Consider the following 21,733-nt stretch of genomic DNA (forward strand, 5'->3'; position numbering starts at 1 on the left):
GTTGGTAAAAAAAAATAATCTAATGCATGGGAAACTGTAATAATATGAGGTTATATTCATATTTCTATTCATATATACTGACAGTTACGAGTGGCCCTCTGAGGGCAGCCGTAACTGCGATGTGGCCCTCAATGAAAATGAGTTTGACACCACTGATCTAAAGTATATAACGGCGACACAAATTTCATGTAATTCCCTTGTAGTTGATGTCATCACAAACAATTCATGCTACTATGTATGTGCAGGAAAAACAAATGAGACACTTCACATTTGTTCCAAAAACATTTAATTTGCTTTAGGAAAGAAGGATTACAGTACACACACTGATCCGTTGGAGTTACTGGTCACCAATTAAGAATAAATAACTGGCCGTGTTAATACAAACTCTCACACAAAAAGAGTGGAGCAACATCAAAGTGAGTGTCACTTTTGCATAAATCACCATTGTCTTGTAGATGTGTGCAGAACACACTTTATTAACAACTTTGTGAGTTAGCGGCGAGGAGAGAAGCTCATCTTGTTCCCTTTTTGTGTGTGAAAGTGTTTTTTGCTAAAAGTGCTGATCTGTGACACCCGGAAAATTCATCGTGAAGCAGAAGGCACTTTAAGCGAGCGCTATTTCTGCCATTGCTGGAAAAGATGCGATTTCTTCAGCAGACAATCCCCCTCCCAGTGTGCTGTCGGGCTTTTAATACCTGGTAGTGTGCAAGTAGTTACAACATAGGGACTTATATATATATATATTTCTCTTGTGACATTGTTAATAAAATATCTCTAGCAGTAAGGCCAAGTTAAAAAAGATTAACCCCTTTTCTCATTTACCTTGTCGCCTTTCCACCAAATTTACCCAGATTAAAAAAACAAAACAAAAAAAACCCACAACTTTTCTCCAATCTCAAACATTCACTGGAAAAGTACCTAGTCGAGGGGTGGGTCTTTTCAGAATTCCCGGCACTTTTGAGGGGCCTGATTTCCAAATACCAAATTGTCCGCAACTTTCAGGTGTGGTGCATATGCAAACCACACAAATTACCAGGAATTATTTTACCCAGTAAATAAACTCATGGTAATAAGAGTTCCTGGAAAGGGTGGTGGGAAAGGGGCTATTGTGAGGCAGTAAGGCAGGTTGGTTTTGCCACACAAATAATCACCACGTTTGGCACATTTGTGAGGGAATCCTTTAGTTGCTGACTGGAATCTGATGTGTCCTACAACGACCCAGAAGTGTCTGCAGTAAAAGCAGCAAACTGAAAGTAAACAAGGAAAATGTAAAAAAAAATGTAACCACCATTTGTTCTAGTTCTTAAAAAATAAACATGTCTTATCTATCTCTCTATATATATTTATTTACTGTATATTTACTCTTCTGTAAGTGAGCAGTTTTGGTCCTCTAATATCAAAATGTACAAAACATTACAGCTTCTTTGTTAACCTTTAGGAGGAGATTGGATTGTTTGTCACAGAAACAATCTGCATGAGTGAAAGAAGAGCCCGTTCCCGGTCTTTTTTTGATGACTTCAGGTAGGCGTCATCTCTAAAATCGTTTAGAAGTAGGGCACGGTGGTCAGCTTGTACCACTTGACCGTCTCCTTGCCGAGGTCAAAGTCTTTGAGGCGCAGTGTGATGCCGCCCAGGAAGTAGTTCTCACGCAGGGACTCAGCGCTGAGCACGCTGAGCTGCAGCTCGCGAAGGCCCAGCGTCTCCTTGCTGTAGCCGCTATACACCAGCTGAGGAGCAAGAAGAGGGTGTCATTAATAAGTTGGCATTCACAAAGCTAACACAAGTTATTAGCAATATTTATAACATGGTTTCTATTGCCTTACTGGCATCTATTTTGAGCATATTTTTGCTGTTTGTAATGTCAATCCTAGTACAATTCAACATGTACAGCAGCTTACAACATACTTTGTCCAGAGACATAAGAAGAATAGGTGACAATGATTTTTAACCTATGGCAAATTATCATCATTTTCCTTCATTTGTGCATATTTTTTATTTTGATTCTTATGTTACCGGAGTATTTTGTATAGTTCTGAGCTGTGATTTGCGGTTTGGGCTATAGGGGGCGGTGGCGTTTTCAAGAGAGAAGACGAGTTGGCGAGCTGGGTTGGCCGCGTACCACCAAAGCGGTGGTACGTGTACCCTCAGGGGTACACCAATTGTCATAGGGGGTACGTGAATAAAAATAAAAACAATTAGCACCTAACACTCACAATTATGAGTGTGCCTGAACGCCTCACGGTGCAAGGAATCAGAGCAGACAGAGCATGAAGTTGCTCATTGCTTTGTGTGAATCATAACCAATATTTGAGGATTTTTTTTGTCCATCAAGAGTGTTTCATCTGGACGATTCCATCCAATCCCTGCACGGCACACACAGAGTGGGGATTCCCCCCGGAAATGAGGCTTTATCATTGGTATTTTTGCACTTGGGAGACTGCTTTATCATAATAGTTAAACTTTCCCCTTGGCATTAAATAGGGGTGTCACAAGGTCTCGCGTGATTAAAACATGACAAAAACAAAAACAAAAAAACCTGTCATGGCCACTACGCCTGGGATGATGCGCACAAATGAAAATTATGGTTTAATTTTGTATTTTTTAAAAATTAATTCTTTCATATATATTTTTATATTAATTTATTAGATATAAATTAATTTTTGTAATGTTTTAATATTTTCTTGAATGTATCTATATTTTTTTAATAATAAAGATAAAGTCAACAATACTAAACGTCAACATAAATGGAATAATTTTCAAAGAAATTACTCCTTTACGGAAGAGCTGTCAATCAACTTAAACAGGCTCTTTTTTTTTTTTTTTTAACAACAACAACAACAACAAAGTAGACCGGGACTTGAAGTTGTTTGACTCAGGTATTCTATTTTCACTCTACATGCTCTGTTATTACTGTCCTGTACACCGCATACAGCGTTGCTGCTACTGGAACCTTCATTTTCCCTGAGGGTACACGCCCAAAGGATCAATAAAGTTTTATTGAATTTGAGCTAATCTTCAATCTAATCAACTCATGTTGCAATTTGTCATTTGAACGGAGAATCTTAATTCATTAAAGGACGTCTTCCAAATCCAATGAAAAAAAACCATCCACAAATCTTTAAGTTGGCAGAGGTATTCGAGTAGCTGCGGGTGAAGTTCTCTCACCATCTCGTTGAAAGTTGGGTTCCTGGTCTTCCTGGAGATCTTGGTCTTCCGTTTGGAGGACTTGTGTGGATCCGGGAGCAGGTACGTTTTCACGTACGGGTTGGGATCCGTTCCTTCTTCAGACACCTGAAATGTTGTGAAGTAGTGAGGGAGAGAGGGGAAGGGAACGTGTGCGAGAATGACGTGCCAGTGGCGTGTGTTTACCAGGTCTCTGATGTGCATGACCATGATGAAGAGCGTGCTGTTCCTGTACGAGATGGACAGTTTGACCTCGCCTTCTACACGGCCTGACGTGGGACTCAGCGGGGGCTCTGCAACAGCCCAACACCTTCTTTGTTATCTTGGGATTCAGTACATAATAACAGAGAACCAAAAACTCCCACACCGGACTGCCATCTTTATGAGCACCACGTGGAGAAGAACATGTGCTTACCAGGAGCTTTTGGGGCTGCCTCCAAGCCTTCTGTCTTGTCATCCCGCGCCACTGGATGGAAGAAGGTGTAGATCAGGTCACACTGAAAGAGAAGAAGAGCATTAGAGGATGACAAATAAATAAACAACAGTTTATTTCATTTACTGACACTGGTGTGTGTGTGTGTTTGTGTGCTTGTGGGTGTGGGTGTACCTGAGTGACCTCAGAGGAGCTCCTCATCAGGTTGTGGATGTAGTTGCTCAGCTCCAGTTTCCTCTTGGCGGCCACCTCCTTGATGTGGGTGCGACCCAGCACCATTTTATTTGGGAAACTGAAGAGGAATCAACCCAAAAGGCTCATGTGACGTTATTGGGTTTAGTTGGGAGCATAGGCATTATTTTCATCGATAGGGTTCCCCAAAAGCCTTTTTTTTTTTTTTAAACCATTTTAATATAATGTATATAACATAAATAATTATCTTTTAAATTGAACTTATTTGTATATATAAAATTCTATTTATATTGTTTTGTAATTTTTCAAAATAACTTTTTTTTTATTTAGTAATGAACTTAATTTGTACATATTTTACTTGCATTAATGATATATAAAATATTTGTTTCAAATATTTCAAAATTTTTAAAATTCTAATTAATACAAAAATAATCATTCAATTATTGAATTCATTATAGAGTATTTGGTAATTAATTAAAACCTTTTTTTTTTGGTGTATTGTCCAGACATTTAGGGACACCCTGGAGCTCAACCACATTTGAATTGGTCATCAAATAAAAGTCAGTAGTACTGCATAAAAAAACAGATGAGTTTTGCTTTTAGATGATCTTTTTATAAATGTGGGATGCGGGTTGGAGCTTAGCTCTGCGCTCTAGCTGAATGTCTATCTCTGTGATATGAATTCAAAATGAAAAGCATGAGGGTTGTGGAGGACTACCTGGGCAGCTTCCATAGGGGGAACAGGATAGTCAGTTTGTTGTGAAGCTCCTGAAACTCATCAAAAGTGCGGAAAACAAACTGTGGCTCATTCTGGCCGTCCCTGAGCAGCCTCACCACGTATGTCTAAGCACAGAGAACCACCAAGTTGCAGCTTGCAATCTAACAAGAACATCTTTTCACAAGCAAAACCACAGTGGGAACTCACATAGTGCTTGTCAGGGCTGTATCTCTTCTGAAAGGAGAAGATGGATGCGTGGACGATGCGGCCCTCCTGCTTCATGGTGTACGTCTTGGGCGAGAAGGACAGAATGGGCTCATCGTTGGCTGGCAGACCTGAGAAGCGAAGCTGAGCCAGGTTGTGGATGAAGAAGTTGAACTTGGTGGCCACGCTGCCCAGACTGGACTCTATAAGCCTGCAGCAACAGACAGGAAGTGACGCAAGGATGATCGTGTCACAAAACAAAAGCCATACATGCTGTTTTCTGTTAGACTTAATGCAACCATGTCACAAAACCACCATCCTGTCAACAGTTTTGCCTCAGTGTTAACTGACATTGGGAACAGAAGCTGTTTTCTGAGGATTTGTCCCCACCTGGTGGATATTCGATTTATAACATCCAACAGTGCCCAAAACAATGTTGTATGTTTAGAAGTGGGGGGGTAAACACGTCACTGAATGTGTTGGTGTTGAGTAAAACTTCATGGGATTAAAGCAAAAGTATTTTTGATGGTGTGGGGTGACGTACCTGGTGAAGAAGATGGTGGCCTCCGCGTCGGAGTTGTGGGGCTGCAGAGCGTCATAAACATACTTCAAATCCTGAGAGCCAGTCAGCTCTGGAAGGCCTGACGACATCATCTAGCACACACAAACAACACGGCACGAGACCAATGCATGACAATACTGGAGTGTGTTTGGCTTTTGCATATCACATCATAGCGGTTATTGCATTACGATGCACCCCCATATATTTATTTTATTCATTGAATTCATAATTAAAATTATTTATTAGGAATTATATTATTACATTTATAGTTACTTATTATACTTAATAATGGAATCATTATTAATATAATTAATATTAATACTTTACAAAAACAGAGAACAAGTCAAGTGTGTGTGGTCGAAGACTAAGCAGTCACATGTCACCACACGATGAAGGTCACTTTTGTTCCTTTTAGTTAACTTTTTTTCCATTCGTTATGTCACTTGTGATTGTAGTGCATCAAAAAAAAGTGAAAATTGTAACTAAATTAGATATCGTCAAATGCTCAGCTGAGATAGGCTTCCACATACCCCTGTGACCCTGGCTAGGATAAGCGGCATAGAAAATGAATGGATGGATGGATAAAAATGCTCAGAAAGTGGAGAAACGCTGATCAACATTGGCTGACAGCTGGCAGGTCCAAGCCGCTCAAATGTCACGACCATCATGAAGGAGAACGAGGATCTGCTCCTATGAAATGGACCGTGATGACTAGTGATCTCTCATTATGGAGACTTCCTGCTCCCAATAAGCCTCTCTCTCCCTCACTTGCAATGCCCCTTCCAATGTACACGCTACTAACAGGGATAAAGGTAAGGAAATGTTCTCTTTTTGAAATTACTCTTTCACTTAATTATTGCATTTAATCTTTTTGTGAATGGATTTTTATTGTCTTTCATGTGTTCTGAGGATAGTGTGAATGACTTAGGTGTTCATTTAGGTATCATTTAGGCATAAGTGCCGACTTACACCGAAACTCCACTTACAGTATATCAATGTCTTTTCTCCTCATTAAGTAAAATGAGCAGCAACATTCCACAGTATGCGTTCTAGAAATACATTTTTCAGGGCTTCTCACAGGAGGGGTGTTGATTTATTAGTTAGACACAGCCACTGCTTATTTACAAAATAGCTGAGCCAGGTTAGATGAAGAGGCACTAAAAATGTAACAGCAGGCCATGAGAAGTGCTAAAAATGCCAAGTCAGTAGAACAGAAAGTAGAACTTTTTGTGCAAGCGTCAAGGATATGCGTATATAGAACCACAACATTAGGTACACCTTCACAATCTAATGCAATCCAATAAAAGAATGCTTTTTTTTTTTTTTTTACTTTATCTTAATTTTTTTTTATTATTATTATTTTCTTAAATTGACACCGTGAGAGGTATGCATTTACCAATGTGATGTTGCAGATGTACCTAATGTTTTGGCCAGTAAGAGTATTGTTCTTCTGTGTGTGTGTGTGTGTGTGTGTGTGTGTGTGTGTGCGTGTGGTCACCAGTGACAGCAGGTTGAGGAACAGTCCAGAGTGTTTGCGAATAAGGTTGTAGGCCTGGCAGCACAAGTCGACAAACAGTTGAAAGCGACTGGTTGGACGCTCGCCGCCGTTAATGACGTACGCCATGTCGGAGGTCAGCACAAACGGCGCCCGGTCCCTTGACAGGAAGCAAAAGGTGTCAATACCGCAAAATAAGCGATCTTTCGAAATCAGTCTTGATGTTCACCTTTTGAAGCTGCCAAACATCTGGGCGTGGCCCAAAAACTTGCCAAAGTCAATGTGGAACATGTGTCCCGTGGAGCGCAGCATGATGTTGTCGTTGTGGCGGTCGCAGATGCCCAGCACATAAGTCGCCACACAGCAGCCCGCACACGAGTAGATGAAGTTCTCGGATGCCTGCAGAGAGGAAGGGAGTATACAACATTAGGTTCACCACAAAGCTTGATGACATGCGATAACTGGACAAGCACAATGTACTGTATCCCAATAGGCAACCTCCAATTGTTAATGTGTATGTACCCTATTTGGCATTGTTAGTCACTGACACTCAGGAGTCCACGGCCTCACATCCATGGTCTATGCAGGCACAGCATAATAAGTGACAGACGCCCCTTTTTAACTTGCAGCAAAAGTGCAGACCTCTAGCTGCATAAGATTGCAAATTTATGATCAATAATATTTATCATGATTTTGTCATTGGTGTGCTCTTTTGGTATAGGAAGCACTGTTTTGAAAGTGAAAGTAAACAGGCACTGAAGCATGACACCACCTTCCCATACAACTGTCAATCAATCAAAACATGAACAGTCATTTGGGTGCAGAGGGAAATGGGGAGTGTAAGCCGATACTGCCATCAAGTGGCCAACTGACGCAGAGACGCTCTTCATGGCTTCAAAATTCCTTTACAGACCTGACACTTGAATTAAGTTATATTCAGCTTTCTTAAAATGGACAAAAATGTTGCATTCTAAGTTATAAGAAAGGTTCGTTAAACGTTTAACATTTTTACACACACAAAAAATTCCCCTACTTGGATTTTAGGCCTAATGTGGTAATGAAACAAATAACTGTACAGTTACACATGTGAGACAGGACTGAAAAAGGGAAACCAAGCAAAGAAAGATAAACAGTTTTTAAGGTGAAATATAAAGCTTAACAGTACTTAAGTAATTAAAACGGCTAAATCCTACCCAGGACTCCAAATGATTAAGCAACGCTGTAATAACCAGATACAATTATTACTCAGTATCTTGATGGCATACAATTATAAAATGAAGTAACACAAACCGAAAAAAAAAAGTGAGCGCACCTTCTCGTACTCGTCCTCAGCAGGGTTGTACTTGCGGAGCCACTCAGCCAGTGGTTTGTCTTTGAAGGAGCCGGTGACGCCGTACTCCACCTGGATCTTCCTCAGGGTGTCGGAGGACGGCACCAGCTCCACCATGCCTGTGGCAACACAAAACGAGGCGAGCAGTCAAACACACTGGAAGGTCCTTTCCTTGTCTCCAAATGCATTTAGGAAGTGTTTGCTACCTTTGTCCTTGCCCGTGGAGATGCATTTGAAGTTAACAATGCGAAGGTCCAGCCCCTCTTGCAGCCAGATGCGGTCCATGATGCGGATCATCTGCAGAGCCAACATGTCCTGCCTCAGATCTTCTCCCACCTGACACAATGGTAGTCAAACAAGGAGGCAAATTACATTGGGTATTCAACTTTAGGCCAGCAGGGGGAGCAATGTTCAGATAGTGGGCATGAAAGTTATGATGATGATAAACAACAATAAGCATTATGAGCCATTTCAACATCCTTTATGTGCTTCAAATATGTGTATGTTTGTGTGTGTGTGTGTGTGCACCTTGAACATAACATTGATCTCCTCTCCCAGTGGTTCAGCATTGACCAGAGCAAGTTTGAGAGGAACAGCGTTGGAGTTGAAGAAGGAGCAGGCCTGCCCACACAAACACAATCTTACTTCCTCTAAATCAGTTTTGCCGCACTTTGATATTCTGTAGCTTTTGCTGACTTAAAGCCCCGGTCCCAACCCGCCGTACTTGCAAGTGCGTGCTGTCTGCTTGCAAAAACATGAGCAAAATTTGGGGATCCGTACATAGCAAGTACCGCCTCAGCACAGATTTAGGAGCGCGCAGACAAGCCGTAGCACTTTTAGTGCAAGCCGAACTTTCGGGCTACGGATTCACCCCCAGTGCAGGTGACCAATGAGCGCACAATGCACTGACTCTGTGAGCACATACGTGATAAGTGCACCGTCCGCGCTTACTCAGCACTTCCCCAGTTCAACTGTCCAATGAGCTCTTGCAGCATCAGAACCCGGAGTCTCTGCAATGGAATGGGAGGCATCTTGAGGCAGCAGCAGCAGTGACCTCAGAAGGTCGTCCATCGGGCGGAAAAACTCACCTTCATCGCACTTGCACACACTTACAACATGCGAGTGACACCGTACGTGAGCAGCATACGATAAAGTGGCAATCGCACGGAGATTGTAAGTTGCAAGCACATTGCAAGCACGTACAACTCGCCACATACGCAATGTACGATTCATGCAACCGTTCACGGCCAGGCGTGGCGTGAGGGCCTTGTGCTTACACCTTGCTCAACCGTGCGAGTGACGTGCGTCGACGTACTCCCGCACTGCTCTTGCCACTCCCTCTCCACGTTTTCAGAAAAACACCTAAATTCCCCAAAAACTTAACGACTAAAAACATGCACGGTGGGCTTTCATGACATGCTGGCAATGTAGGTCAGAAAATGCTATGTATTTAAATAACTCAGATTTGTGCTACAGCTGACAGAGCAAATAGTATGGAATTGTTCTGATGTGAGGCCGTGTTTAGTATTGTGTTTAGAAAATAAAATTTGAAAATGAGCTTCCTAGGCAGAAGTTTGGACACTGCTCTAAATAAGGCATGTCAACAGATAAGCTAATCTTCACTGTGTGTATTTGCATGTTTTACCTTCATGTTCAGCTCTTTGGCCACCAAACTGGGGAATAGGGGCAGTCGACAGCTATTCTTCTGGAAAAAGTTCTGAACACTTTCAAGGCCTTCTTGAAGAGCCACCTGAACACACACAATTATATGCATATAAAGTATTCAGAATGTAGAACTAAGTCACCGGAATATGTTCAAGGGCAACGGTACATTGAAAAACAGTGCAAACGCCTGCCGACGCACACTGACCTGTCTCGTGGACCCTCCAGCCTGTCTCACCCTTTCGGCCACGGCCCCGAGCAGTGTGACCAGCTGAGTTTGTTTCTCCAGCTCGGCCCTCAGTTTGGCCCCGCACAGGCACAACAGGGCGCCCAGCACGCGCTCGTATCGCCGCCCCGACACGGCATCCTGCACGGCGTCTTTGAGCAGCCTGCAAACATCGCACGCACACATGTACAGTACAAACTGAAAAACAACTGCAGTGAAGTGCTCACTCACTGACTAAACCATTAGGTAAACAGCAAAGCTCAATAACATTCTTTGTAATGGATACAAGGCGTGTAACAGTTCGCCATAATGACAGCTCAATACGTAGCTCGGTTTTAAGGTCACTGTTGGGTTCATTTTGGGTACAATTCTCAAATAAAAGATGAAAATACAGATACAGTCGTCACTTGTTTACAGTGGTTAATTGGTTCCAGACCTGACCGCGAAAAAATGAATTTCCGTGATATAAGATTCAATGTTAATACTGTAAATGGGATGTTTTCATAGTTAAGAGCATAAAAAACCTGTTTATGACTTTCTAAATACAGTTTAACATTTTCCATTTATTAGAGCCCTGTAAACATAAAATAGAAGCCCTATACGCACCATTACACTCCTATTATTCATTGTTTACACTTGATTTCACAACTATTTTGCTACATGGACTCTAGCCGGCCACTAGCTAGCAAGCTAGCTAAACAGTTAGCCTCAAATTTATTTCTTCTAAACTTAAGAGTTTCAAGCAAAGTGGGGAAGAAGGACAAAGTAAGAAGCCACAAACTTACCACTTCCACACGGTATGGGAGGATAACCCTTTTTCGAGTGCAAGGTAGGGTAATGTAATAAAAATGGATGTCTCATCCATGTAACATTACTGCTGCGTAGTGGCTAGAATACTACACATATCACTTGCAGTTCAACATATTTTGACTAAAAAGAGACCATAGCATAGAAAGAAACAGATCCTTAATGAATGAATTAATTTCTGAAAAAAAACGCTGTATCACGAGTGAGCGATAATCGAACCACGATACTGCGAGGGACAACTGCATAGCATACAACTAAGAATGTGGGGGGCGACCTTTGATACCTTATGTGCATTAAAGATGCTATAACTAGTATTATTATCATCCATTATAGCGTGTACAATAATCAACAAATTTGTACCTACTAGCCAGCAAATAGATGTAATTCTATTGCCATATTTTCTGTATCTACAGTATACACACACACAAGCATACTGTATGTAGCTGTGCGTCAAGAGTGTCCTCGTGTTTAATCAGTATTTTGTATTGATGAGGTACTTTTCTGATGTGTTAAATTCCATTGTACACATTATTTAATGATAACAAAAGAAATTGATATCTTCTCACCAGTAGAGGTAGTGAGCGATGTTGATGTTGCCGAGCGCTCGGGAGAGCAGGAGCAAGACCAGGGCGCTCTTGAGGTGACACTCAAACTTTAAAGCCTGTGAGGGGACGACAACAACGCAACTAATGAGAGGTGCGAGTGGTAGGTGTGTTTGTATGTTGCAGGTCTGGATGCCGGTGAGCAGCTGTACCTGCACCAGCTGTGGCAGATAGTCAGCCAGCTCATCATCGCTGCTATTCTCAATCCAGCTGACAGCCACCCGCCTCACCTCAGTATCAGCAAACCTGCACACACACACACACACACACACAGAGTTACAAGTCATAAAACCAAGCAGAGTGCACCACACACATGCGGGAATGAAAGCTATACTTGGAGTCGAGCAGCTCCAGTGCGGTGACGGTGGGCAGCGGGGGCCAGTGGTGTAGCAGGGCGTGGATGTGAGCCATGCTGGCCCAGTCCCAGCTGGGTGCACTGGCCAGCACCTTGGGAAGGCTGCTGGGGTGATCCCTTCGACAGTGAAGGTGATGGTCCCAGAGGAGCTGGTGGTCTGCCCGTTTAAGCCTGCAAAGGAAGGTCTATTAAATACATTTTTTAATCAGTCTGGTTTCTGCACGCATTTGGAAGGATCTCCAGGTTTGAGAAGTAACTTTCCCTTGAATAACGAGAGATCAAGATTGAAAACATAGCGCACAGGTGTTCAAACAAATTCCACCAAAGGGCCGCACACTGAAAAATCAAGAATGTGGGGGCCATTTTGATATTTTCAGTTTTCTAAAAAGGCTAGTCCAATGTCAATATGCTAATAAGTTATACATAAAACAGGCTGCATGTCATGTTAATATCATCAGGATACTGTATGATGAGCGCAATATCAATATTTTGCCCGAACACTAGTCAAAAAGTGTGAGATGTTATGTTTCCATCATCCGTGACTTTATCTGGTATGTGCCAATCATGAATCCAGTACAATAGTTGCACTTTCCTCTTTTTCTTTTGAGCAATGGTCTTTTATAGTGAGATGATGTGGTGCTGGTTCTCACTGTTTCTTTTAAAGTCTGCCGCTGACCTCCCTGTATAAATAATATGCTGCTCTCCAGGGATCAGGCGAGCACCGAAACACAAAGGGGGCACACAAAAGCGGCTCCACAAGCCTTGTGCCCACACGGGCCGGGGACACGAATGGGAAAGAACAGGACGCGGGCGGCGAGGGCCCGATAAGAGACTGCTCTGTACTCGAGTGCCAGTGGAGTGTCATGGTCTTTGGCAACGGGGAGGAGACTTGGCTGGCAGCACGGAGCTTGGCCTGGATCAGCTAATCAACACAAAACACATACTGTATGTGTGCATGACACTAACAAGCAGCAGCCAGTGGACTTACAAATGAAAAGAAAATCCATGTTCATATTTACTTACTCTGGGGCCGGGGAACCCAAACTTATAGCACAAAGGGCCGTGTACGAAGAAAAAAAAAAAAAAATCTAAGGATGTGCGGTGCAAACACATTTTTTTTTTTTTTTACAGCTGAGTGCGCAACAAAGACCAAAAAAATGTACCTTTTCATTCAGTAAACTTTCTCTTGGATGTCACTCATGTTTTTAAAGACAGATATTGCTCATGTCTGACACACCTGGTAGCCTTGCTAACTTCCGTCCCGTGGAGGGGGTTTGTGTGTGTTTTTGGTATTTTTCTTTTGCATTTGTTTTTGATCCTGCAAAATTTTTAACTTTTTCTCCTTACATAACATTTTTTGTTTGTTTGTTTCTTTAGGTTACAGTCCCGCCCATTTTTTTTTTTTAATAATTGTATTTTTTCAATGTGCTACAGGCCAATTAAAAAATAAAAAAAAAAAGAGAAAAGAAAAGCAAGCCGAAAATGGCCCCTGGGCCGCACTTTCAATAAACTACATTTCCCCCCCCCAACGTGTTGAACTTTGCCAAGAATGCGGCTAATTTATGGCTACAGAAACTACAGTTCCCATGATGCATAGAGTGCAGATTCAGGAAGGAGTGAAGTGGACACTAATATCATGTTTTAACATTTTATGGCGTGATCGTGTTTTGGTCTTGAGTAAGTTTGATCAAAAGAGCTCATAAGAGTTACATTTTTTGGCAGTACAATGCTATAGCTATTCATGTAAGAACCTACCTAATTTTGGTTATGATCAAGAAAACCATGGAAGTTGCCAGATATCACCTCTTAGATTAAACTCTTTTGAGCTACATTTGTTATCATCATTATGTTTGTCTGAACAAATGCACCTTTAGTTATTCCAGGCATTAAAACGAATCAATAAACTGAAGAAACATGGGTGGTCTAATTATTTTTTCCATGACTATATGTATGTACACATTTCTTTTCCGCTTTACATTTAGTGGTACATTCAGGTAGACTCAGTACAGAATTTACGGTATATTATTATTTTTTTTTTTTTGTGAAGCAGCATTTCCTTTACCCAAAATTGGATGCACGGCTGCAGATTTTCTCCAGTTTGCGTCTTAGGTCTGGGTCCAGCTCCTCGAGTGTGTTGGGCTCTGGGCTGGGAGCTTCCTGAGGTCCCACATACAAAACATCCAGCATCGACTTTGGAAAATCCACCTGTTGGTGATAACCAACAGTTACAAACAAGTTCAATTCCAGCATTAACCAGTTCATGCACTATGCAAAAGCAGAAATGTGGTTTCCATTAAAAACAGCATTTGACAAGATTGAGTTAAACTACATTTACTATAGTTCAGATGTTTTTTTTATGAAGTCATCCCTCGTTTATCCCAGTTAATTGGTTCCAGACCCAACCGTGATAAGTGAATTTCCAGGAAGTAAGGTTCCTGATTAATAAATGGAATATTTTCGTAGTTAGGGCATAGAAAACCTGTTTATAACGTTCTAAAAGCCTTTTTTTTTACCATTATGAGAGCCCTGTAGACATGAAATAACACCCCTATAGTCACCTTTACATGGCTATTATTGTTTAGAATGACAATGTTTATATTGGCGTAGAAATATTCTTGTGCTCTGCTATCTACTATATTGGTTGCTACAGATCACTAATGTACTGTCAGTCAAGAGCAGCTACACAAAGTGCTAGCATCTTTATAAAGACTGTACAACCTGCAGCACGATTCTCTCTACAGGAATCTTCTTGCGGCTGCCTGTGGAGCCAGCAGCAGCGGCAGCACCCTGGGTAGATGTCCACAAACACAACAGCCTGGTGCCCCTGGCGAGAACCCTGTGAAGCACAGCCAGTAGAGAAAAGTTCTTTTAAAAAACTGACACCAGCCTGAAGTGTCATTCATGGCGTGTCTTCCTTACCGTCTGAAGTCAAAGAGTGGCATTGACACTTTTCCCAGCATCTCTGGGGCCTTTCTCTGTTTGTTGGAGTCTGGAGAGCCTCCAGCGTTCTGGTTGAGCACAGCGTACAGAGTCAGGCTCAGGATGGACTCCAGTGGGAGCACCGCTACTGCGATCGGGAAGTTGATGCTGGGTCAAAGAGACAAAAACAGCGTCATTGAAAGAAACGGGGTGCAAAAAAAAAAAAAGAAAAAAAGAAAAAAGCACTCATCACTCACAGCTCATCCCATTTGATGTGGTAGAAGTAGCTCTTGTATGTACCCACTCTCTTGGACTGGACCGGCTTAAAGAGGTTCTTGCCATTGTGGGTGAGGGAACACACCAAGAAGTATTTCTCATAACTGTGACAAAAACATTGAGCATTTCAAGATTCAAAATTTTTTTATTGTCATATGCACAGTAAAACAGGTAGTTATACTACAAAATGAAATTCTCATTCTGTTCATCCTCCCTAAAAAAAGAGAAAGAAAACAAGAAAATGAATAAGAACAGAAGAAACATTTAACACTTCCCCAACTAGAACCAGACACGCTCACTAGCAGTCTGATTAAACCAAGTGATAACATTGACGCCTACACGTGAGCATTAATAGACCTGAACATCCACATAATGGCTTCTTGTATTTCTGTTAGAATTCCACACACACGCACGCACGCACGCACGCACGCACGCACACACACACCCAAGAACAAGTCTAATTTTAACCAGTCTGTGTGGGTGCAGGAGCTTTGAAGCTGTTCAACTCTTTCAGGGCAACCTTGTTCTCACAATGATGCTTTCTTCACTCCGCTGCTAGATTCTGAGCAGCATCCTCTTACACACAACCATGCTGCAAGTATTTCTAGGGGCAAAAAGTCTACAAAATACATTCAAGAGAAAAGTGAGGCATAAATCTTGTGTGCATAGTAAATAGGGCAATTTACACTCAACTGTATTAGCCATGCATAATCTAATGAAATCTACAGTAATAAAAGAGCACAAGTACAGGTGGTCCTCATGTTACGATGTTTCCTGGTTAAGATGCACTCCCATAAATGATCAATACTGTACCAAAAAAAAACAAAAACGTTGTCACCTGTCGCTACACTGGAAAAAAAAAAAGGCACCTCTGCTGATTTAAGTTATATTTCAACCCTTCATTATGTCTCTCAAGTGTGAGGCAGACTGTTCTGATGTCGATGCATTAAAGAAAAGAAAGTGAAAAGTTGTTAAATGCTCAAAAAGTGGAGAAATGCCAACCAACATTGGCTGCATGTCTGTCCAAGCCGCTCAAACGTCGTGACCATCATGAAGGCAATTACAGGTAGTGACAATTAGATTTGTCACTACCTGTTCAACATCACTCATAAACAAATCATAAAAGGGACTGTCTGTGAATGAAGCTTGTCGTTAGAACTCTGTACAGTAGATGACGGTTTGAATCATAACTCCGCTTCGTACCTCATATGCAACTGGTCTGCCAGAGAATAAAAAGACCTAGCAGGAGAGATCAGCCAACTTTGTCGCTATATTTAGCGAGTGTTCATACCTCTCTGTGGGTACTCCATCCATCCATCCATCCATCTTCTATGCCGCTAGCCTATTCCAGCTAAAAAAAAATTTTTTTAATGTGTGCCCTGCTTTTAACTGTACAGTTTCCTTGAATGGCACTTACAAATAAAATGCATTTAAATAAAATGCATATTATTATTACTATTATTACTACTACTACCTCGGGCGAGAGGAGGGGTACACCCTGGACTGGACGCCAGCCAATCGCAGGGCACATATACACAAACGATGATTCATGCTCACATTCATACCTATGGACACTTCAGAGTCTCCAATTAACCTGACATGCATGTGGGACGAATCCGGACAACAAGCAAACTCCACACAGAGATGGCCAGGCGGAGATTCAAACCAAGGTCTTCCCAATCTCCTGACTATGTAGCCAACATGCTAACCACTCGGCCACCGTGCAGACTCTCTGGGTACGCTTTCTTTAAAAAAAAAAAAAAAAAAAAAGTGACTAGTGACAAATGTAATTTTTCTTGTGTTATTGGGGTCTTTTGGAGCATGTATTGCTCTTCTCAACGGGCAGTGGGTGCTGCTGTGGGCCTCTCCCCATCTAAAACCATTAAAGGCATCAACAACATACATAAATAGTAGGAGTGGGGGTAAATAATTGAATCTTAGATGCATCGCAATGTGACATTGACGATCATTAATCGATTCAGAAATATCAATAATAAATACTGACGGAACAAAAAAAAAAACCTAACAAAAAGACGGAAAACAGAAGTGTCGCCCAGACAGTTGATGGTGGTGCACTCTCTGGATTTAAAGCGAGCGCCTGGAAGCACTTTGGCTTTCACGTAGTTGAAGGTAAAAATGAGCCAGACAATATGAAAGATTAGTCATACAAGCTTAAAATATTTTCAGAACACGACAGATATGAGAAACCATGTAGAACATTTCCACCCGAACCAGGAGGAAACAGCCAGCTGAAGTTGCTGCCAACCAGAGAACCATTGAGCAGGTGAAAACTAATTTTCCACCCAAATCATCATTACAAATATGCTTTGTTTTGGTAGAACTCAGTGAGAAAAAATAAATTAGATTTAAAAAAAAAAATAGTAACACTTTACAATAAGGTACACATATTTACGGTAGTTCATGAGGACCGAACCTACCTAACCCTAACCACTACTCATTAGTTACTCAAGAAGTACTCTAAATTTATGTGCCTTAGTCATTAGTTCTTTATTACCAGTAGTTCCTCAGTAACTACTGTATTTTTTTGTACCTTATTTTAAAGTGTGAGCACAAAAATTATGCATAAAAAAATTTAGAAAGTATTGTTCACAAAAAAAGATGCATCGAGATCCATCAATCATCGTTTTATCATTGTCTCTTAATCGTAATCGCATCGAATCGTGAGGTGGTCAGAGATTCCCCCCCTAGTAAATACGTGCACTTTGAACAAAAATACAACGTTCAAGTCCTATGTTGAGAGCTCACATGTTGTTACAAACTCATTCTGTGAAAACTGGAGCTCAGTGCCATCTGTGTTGGCAGCTCTATCACTGGCCGGGGCCTTTCCTGCGGCTGCACCACATGGTTGACATGCGAGTCTCGCCAAAGACAAACAAAGTGCCACCTCAACAAGCAAGCATCACAACAAAAATGTCGGCCTACACAGCCGGGCATGGGAAACACAGCGACAATGTTTGCTGTTGGCTTAAAATAGAGTCAGCACTAGTACAGAAGCCGGTTATTAGGAGGAAAATTGCTACGGAGGGACGGAACTGCAAAATCCATCCAGAGTGAAACGATTAGGGTTCAGCCTTTCCAAAGGTTTGATCTACCTACCGATCGCTATTCTAGTTACAGAAAGAATTTCTGTGCTTTTGCAGAATTCTATAATGGGCCAAAAGTGTACATATTGTGGTTACGGATGCATGGCAAGAGTTGGGAATGGAAAATTTGGCTGTATGTGTGCATGCACGCACAAGATAAAGCCAGGTTGAAACTGGACACTGGTGTGGAAAAACAAGCCATGGGGAGCAACACTGGAGCTGTTTGTTAATCAGAAGAAAACCAGACTGTCTGCTTTGACAGTCAAGAGCAGATGTCCTCACTTAACATCAGCCGACAAACTATTTAACTTCACGCATGGTGAACACATAACTAAAATACATGAGGATTAGTAGTGCATGGATTTTTTCCCCCCTCTCAAAACCAAACAGTACAAGTGGATCTGCACTTACCTGTTGACCCAATTGGCCGGGATGCCATGCAAGGCGAAGAGGGTGAACTGAAGGTGGTCTGTGGTTCCAGAAGCTTCTTTGCTGCTCCGCCGCTCAGCTGTTTTGCTGTTAAGCAAGGTCAAGCTAAAGGAAGTGGAGGGGGCACAGAAGGAGCGCAGGTAGAGCTTGGCCAAGTCGTAGACGGCTTGAGTTAGCAGCGCCATGCTCTCATCCACGGGACTGCCCTGACCTGTCAGGGTGGTGACAAGGTAATGGAGAGTCAAAAATGAATGGGGTGGGGATGCATTCATAGAGTGGGTCCCTGCGAATGGCGAAAATAACGTCTCATGGATGCACCCATAAAAATACTCTAAAATACTTATTCTTGATCCTGTAAACCCTATAATGAGCCTTTCACAGTTCAAAAAATCAATATCAAATTCCATTATACCCATCAAACTCTTGTCAAAGCATCTTTTTGCCTGAAAATGTTGACTTGTGAGACAGCATCTATTTAAGTTAGCATGCAAAATGTAATTATTACAATTTAAAACAAAGGAAACAACATAAAAGATGAGAGGCATTGTTTTGTGCAAAAACTTCATAGTCAATTTCCACTAAATGCTGTAGAAGGTTATCATATATGCCAAGAAAGAAACCAGCTAAATGCAAATAAAGGGTTTGTTTCTTGTTGTCGTTTATTTTACAGTGGAAGGTTGTTCCAACCATATTTGAACTGTTCTGTTCTGTCCCAGAATAAATATGGTAGTCCAGTCATCGTCAACACAAACACCATGCTTATTTTCACTTTTAACTTTGAAGAGGTCTAAGCTCTACTGAGTGTCCCTCTTGTTGTTACTCTTTCATAATTTACAGTAATCTGTGTGTGTGGTTGTTACCATTTGATGGCTGTCCAGACGATGGGGACCCCATCTATGAGGCAAGAAATGTTCAATTTTAGGAGCATATACTAAGAAATAAATGTGTTTAATGTGTGCATTTAAAGCCCACCTTGGGCGAGCGCGTCCTCGGTAAGTTGACAGAGTGTCGCAACCTTTTGACAGCCTCAGTCACGGCCGGAGTCTCCACTTCATCCAGAGCACAGCAAAAGTTCTTCACCGTCTGTACCACGCGGTCCACAGTCTTGTACTGGGTACTCTGAAGCCATATAGATACACGTTTGTTGTTTTTCGGGGGGGGATTTGCAGTTGTCCACATGCACATAGATACCTTAGAAGGGCATATTTTTCTATGCGTTTAAACCTTTCGTCCACACGTAAACGTAGGTTTTTGTCCGTAAAAACTGAGTGTTCACTCAATAAGCTTCATGAGGTAGTCACCTGAAATGGTTTTCACTTCACAGGTGTGCCTTGTCAGGGTTACTTAGTGGAATGTCTTGCCTTATTAATGGGGTTGGGACCATGAGGTTGTATTGTGTGTGTCCAAAATGTAGGCCTGTACTGTACATCTAATATATCGCTATATTGAGGAACAGAGGCGTGGGAGGTGGGGTTGGTTTTTCAGGCTTCCGATTTGGCCAATGTGGACAGATTTTCTTTCTTTCTTTCTTTTTTTTTTTTTTTTAATAAAACGCCACTGATGTGGATGGAAGGTTTTTGAACACCAGAGTGGGTACCATACGCCTTTTTAAAAAAATTTCCGTGTTCATGTGGACATGGCCACAGTTTTCCTTCATAATCACCATAATCAATAAGTAGTACTGGTGCCAACCATGTGCTGTTTTGTGTAAAACGACCAATAACACATGCCAACAGTTCACTGTACATGCTATTATTAGCATGTATGACATCACGGGGTTGGAGTGAGTGGCATAGATTGCAGCTGTGCAGTTTCTAAAAAGCTTTTCCCTCCTCCAAGAATTTTACAATATGATGAAACTGTATTCAAATCAGTTTCAAAAAGAAAAACCTTGTGATCATATAGAGTGACACGTGTGAACTGGGGAACCACAAAGCCCTAGAAACTGTAACGGCAAATTGCCAACAGTTACATTCATTTTTGTGTGACTTCTCAAGAATTAAAAATGTCTTTCCATCCTTCAGTTCCCCAACTTGCAGAGCGATCACATGTACCTCATTTTGTAGGCAGATGCTGACTTGGTTGTGATAGCCTTCCAAGTAGTCAGTCAGCCCTTGTCTGGAGACGGAGACAAAGACAGAGGTGAGGGTAATATTCTGTTGCGTTCCAAACCTTGTCAGTGTTGGGCCTTTTTACCTGGTGGCAGTCTCCTTAAAGGGCCGCTCCACATAGCTCAGGTGCTTCTCCAAATTTATGGTGGCGTTGTCATCATCCACCTGAGCGGGGGAGAAAAACCGCCAGAAAAGATTCAGCAACCGAGCACGTTAAAAAGAGACATGAGCAGGATCAGATTTGCAAAGGAGGATGAATAGGGAGGTAGGGAGCGGTTAAAGAGGAAATGCAAATGTCTTACAGTGCGAGCCAAGTCCTGTCTCATGGTGGAGTGAGAGAGAAGCTGTAACGTGATCTCATTCTCCCACTTCCTGCAGTTCTGGACGTACTCATGGCTGCCCAGGCTGTGTTTACTGCAACAAGTATAAAAAAAAAGAAGGTATCATAAAACAAAAAGTATAACAATCGTCCAATTTACATGATGGTGGTCTTTGTAAGATATTAATTTTCATTAAAAGAACTTACTTCTGCAGCACTTCCTCCCGGCCGCAGACTTTAAGCAGATAGCTGGAGAAGTCCACCTGGTTGAGGTCATCGTGGACCCAGCAGAGAGTTTGACTGATGAGGAGCTCCACTGGAGAATTCACTGGATAGGGAAAGAACAGTGAATGGCAGCACAGTGATGAAAACGTTGCTTTACAAAACACATCAGCAATGCAAAATTCAGTTGTCTATGAAGGACGCAACATTGAAGGCATTGTTGTGGTTCATGCAAATGGTACAAAGTAACAAAATATAGTTACACTAGTAGCTACTTTGTAACGCACATTACTGGCACCTACAGGACAGGAGTGGAACAGTATCGCCACGCATTTTAATATTTTTCAGTCAAATGAGACCACCAGAATGAGTGCCCTCATTGTGGCGTTTAATGTGTCTGTGTGTGTGTGTGACTGTATTGTAGGAAATTTACTATTTTTTTTTTTAATTCAGTTTGAACGTATAGGTTGCTTTTAATGTATAGGCTTGGTGGCCTAGTGGTTAGCATGTTGGCCACACAGTCAGCAGATCTGAAAGATCTGGGTTTGAATCTCTGTTCGACTTCTCTGTGTGGAGTTTGCATG

General features: G+C 41.8%; 1 protein-coding gene across 1 annotated transcript in view; it reads right to left on the minus strand.

The window, feature by feature from the left end:
- Positions 1 to 269: 269 nt before the first annotated feature.
- Positions 270 to 21,733, minus strand: part of pik3c2a (phosphatidylinositol-4-phosphate 3-kinase, catalytic subunit type 2 alpha) — a 38,109-nt gene continuing 16,645 nt past the window's right edge. The window contains exons 5-33 of the mRNA XM_054775696.1: positions 21,135 to 21,255; positions 20,911 to 21,022; positions 20,694 to 20,773; positions 20,552 to 20,615; positions 19,470 to 19,616; positions 19,358 to 19,391; positions 18,480 to 18,708; positions 14,946 to 15,068; positions 14,689 to 14,856; positions 14,488 to 14,605; positions 13,832 to 13,974; positions 11,749 to 11,940; positions 11,567 to 11,660; positions 11,379 to 11,473; positions 9,988 to 10,168; positions 9,763 to 9,867; positions 8,646 to 8,738; positions 8,324 to 8,453; positions 8,100 to 8,236; positions 7,017 to 7,186; positions 6,791 to 6,947; positions 5,275 to 5,384; positions 4,734 to 4,941; positions 4,527 to 4,651; positions 3,791 to 3,908; positions 3,599 to 3,680; positions 3,370 to 3,476; positions 3,166 to 3,291; positions 270 to 1,727 (exon numbers count right to left, since the gene is read on the minus strand). Of these exons, the coding sequence (XP_054631671.1) occupies positions 1,545 to 1,727; positions 3,166 to 3,291; positions 3,370 to 3,476; positions 3,599 to 3,680; positions 3,791 to 3,908; positions 4,527 to 4,651; positions 4,734 to 4,941; positions 5,275 to 5,384; positions 6,791 to 6,947; positions 7,017 to 7,186; positions 8,100 to 8,236; positions 8,324 to 8,453; positions 8,646 to 8,738; positions 9,763 to 9,867; positions 9,988 to 10,168; positions 11,379 to 11,473; positions 11,567 to 11,660; positions 11,749 to 11,940; positions 13,832 to 13,974; positions 14,488 to 14,605; positions 14,689 to 14,856; positions 14,946 to 15,068; positions 18,480 to 18,708; positions 19,358 to 19,391; positions 19,470 to 19,616; positions 20,552 to 20,615; positions 20,694 to 20,773; positions 20,911 to 21,022; positions 21,135 to 21,255 (3,752 nt within the window). The 3' untranslated portion in view covers positions 270 to 1,544. The remainder of the gene's footprint in view (positions 1,728 to 3,165; positions 3,292 to 3,369; positions 3,477 to 3,598; positions 3,681 to 3,790; positions 3,909 to 4,526; positions 4,652 to 4,733; positions 4,942 to 5,274; positions 5,385 to 6,790; positions 6,948 to 7,016; positions 7,187 to 8,099; positions 8,237 to 8,323; positions 8,454 to 8,645; positions 8,739 to 9,762; positions 9,868 to 9,987; positions 10,169 to 11,378; positions 11,474 to 11,566; positions 11,661 to 11,748; positions 11,941 to 13,831; positions 13,975 to 14,487; positions 14,606 to 14,688; positions 14,857 to 14,945; positions 15,069 to 18,479; positions 18,709 to 19,357; positions 19,392 to 19,469; positions 19,617 to 20,551; positions 20,616 to 20,693; positions 20,774 to 20,910; positions 21,023 to 21,134; positions 21,256 to 21,733) is intronic.

Source organism: Dunckerocampus dactyliophorus, chromosome 5, assembly GCF_027744805.1.
Source record: "Dunckerocampus dactyliophorus isolate RoL2022-P2 chromosome 5, RoL_Ddac_1.1, whole genome shotgun sequence".
NCBI lineage: Eukaryota > Metazoa > Chordata > Actinopteri > Syngnathiformes > Syngnathidae > Dunckerocampus > Dunckerocampus dactyliophorus.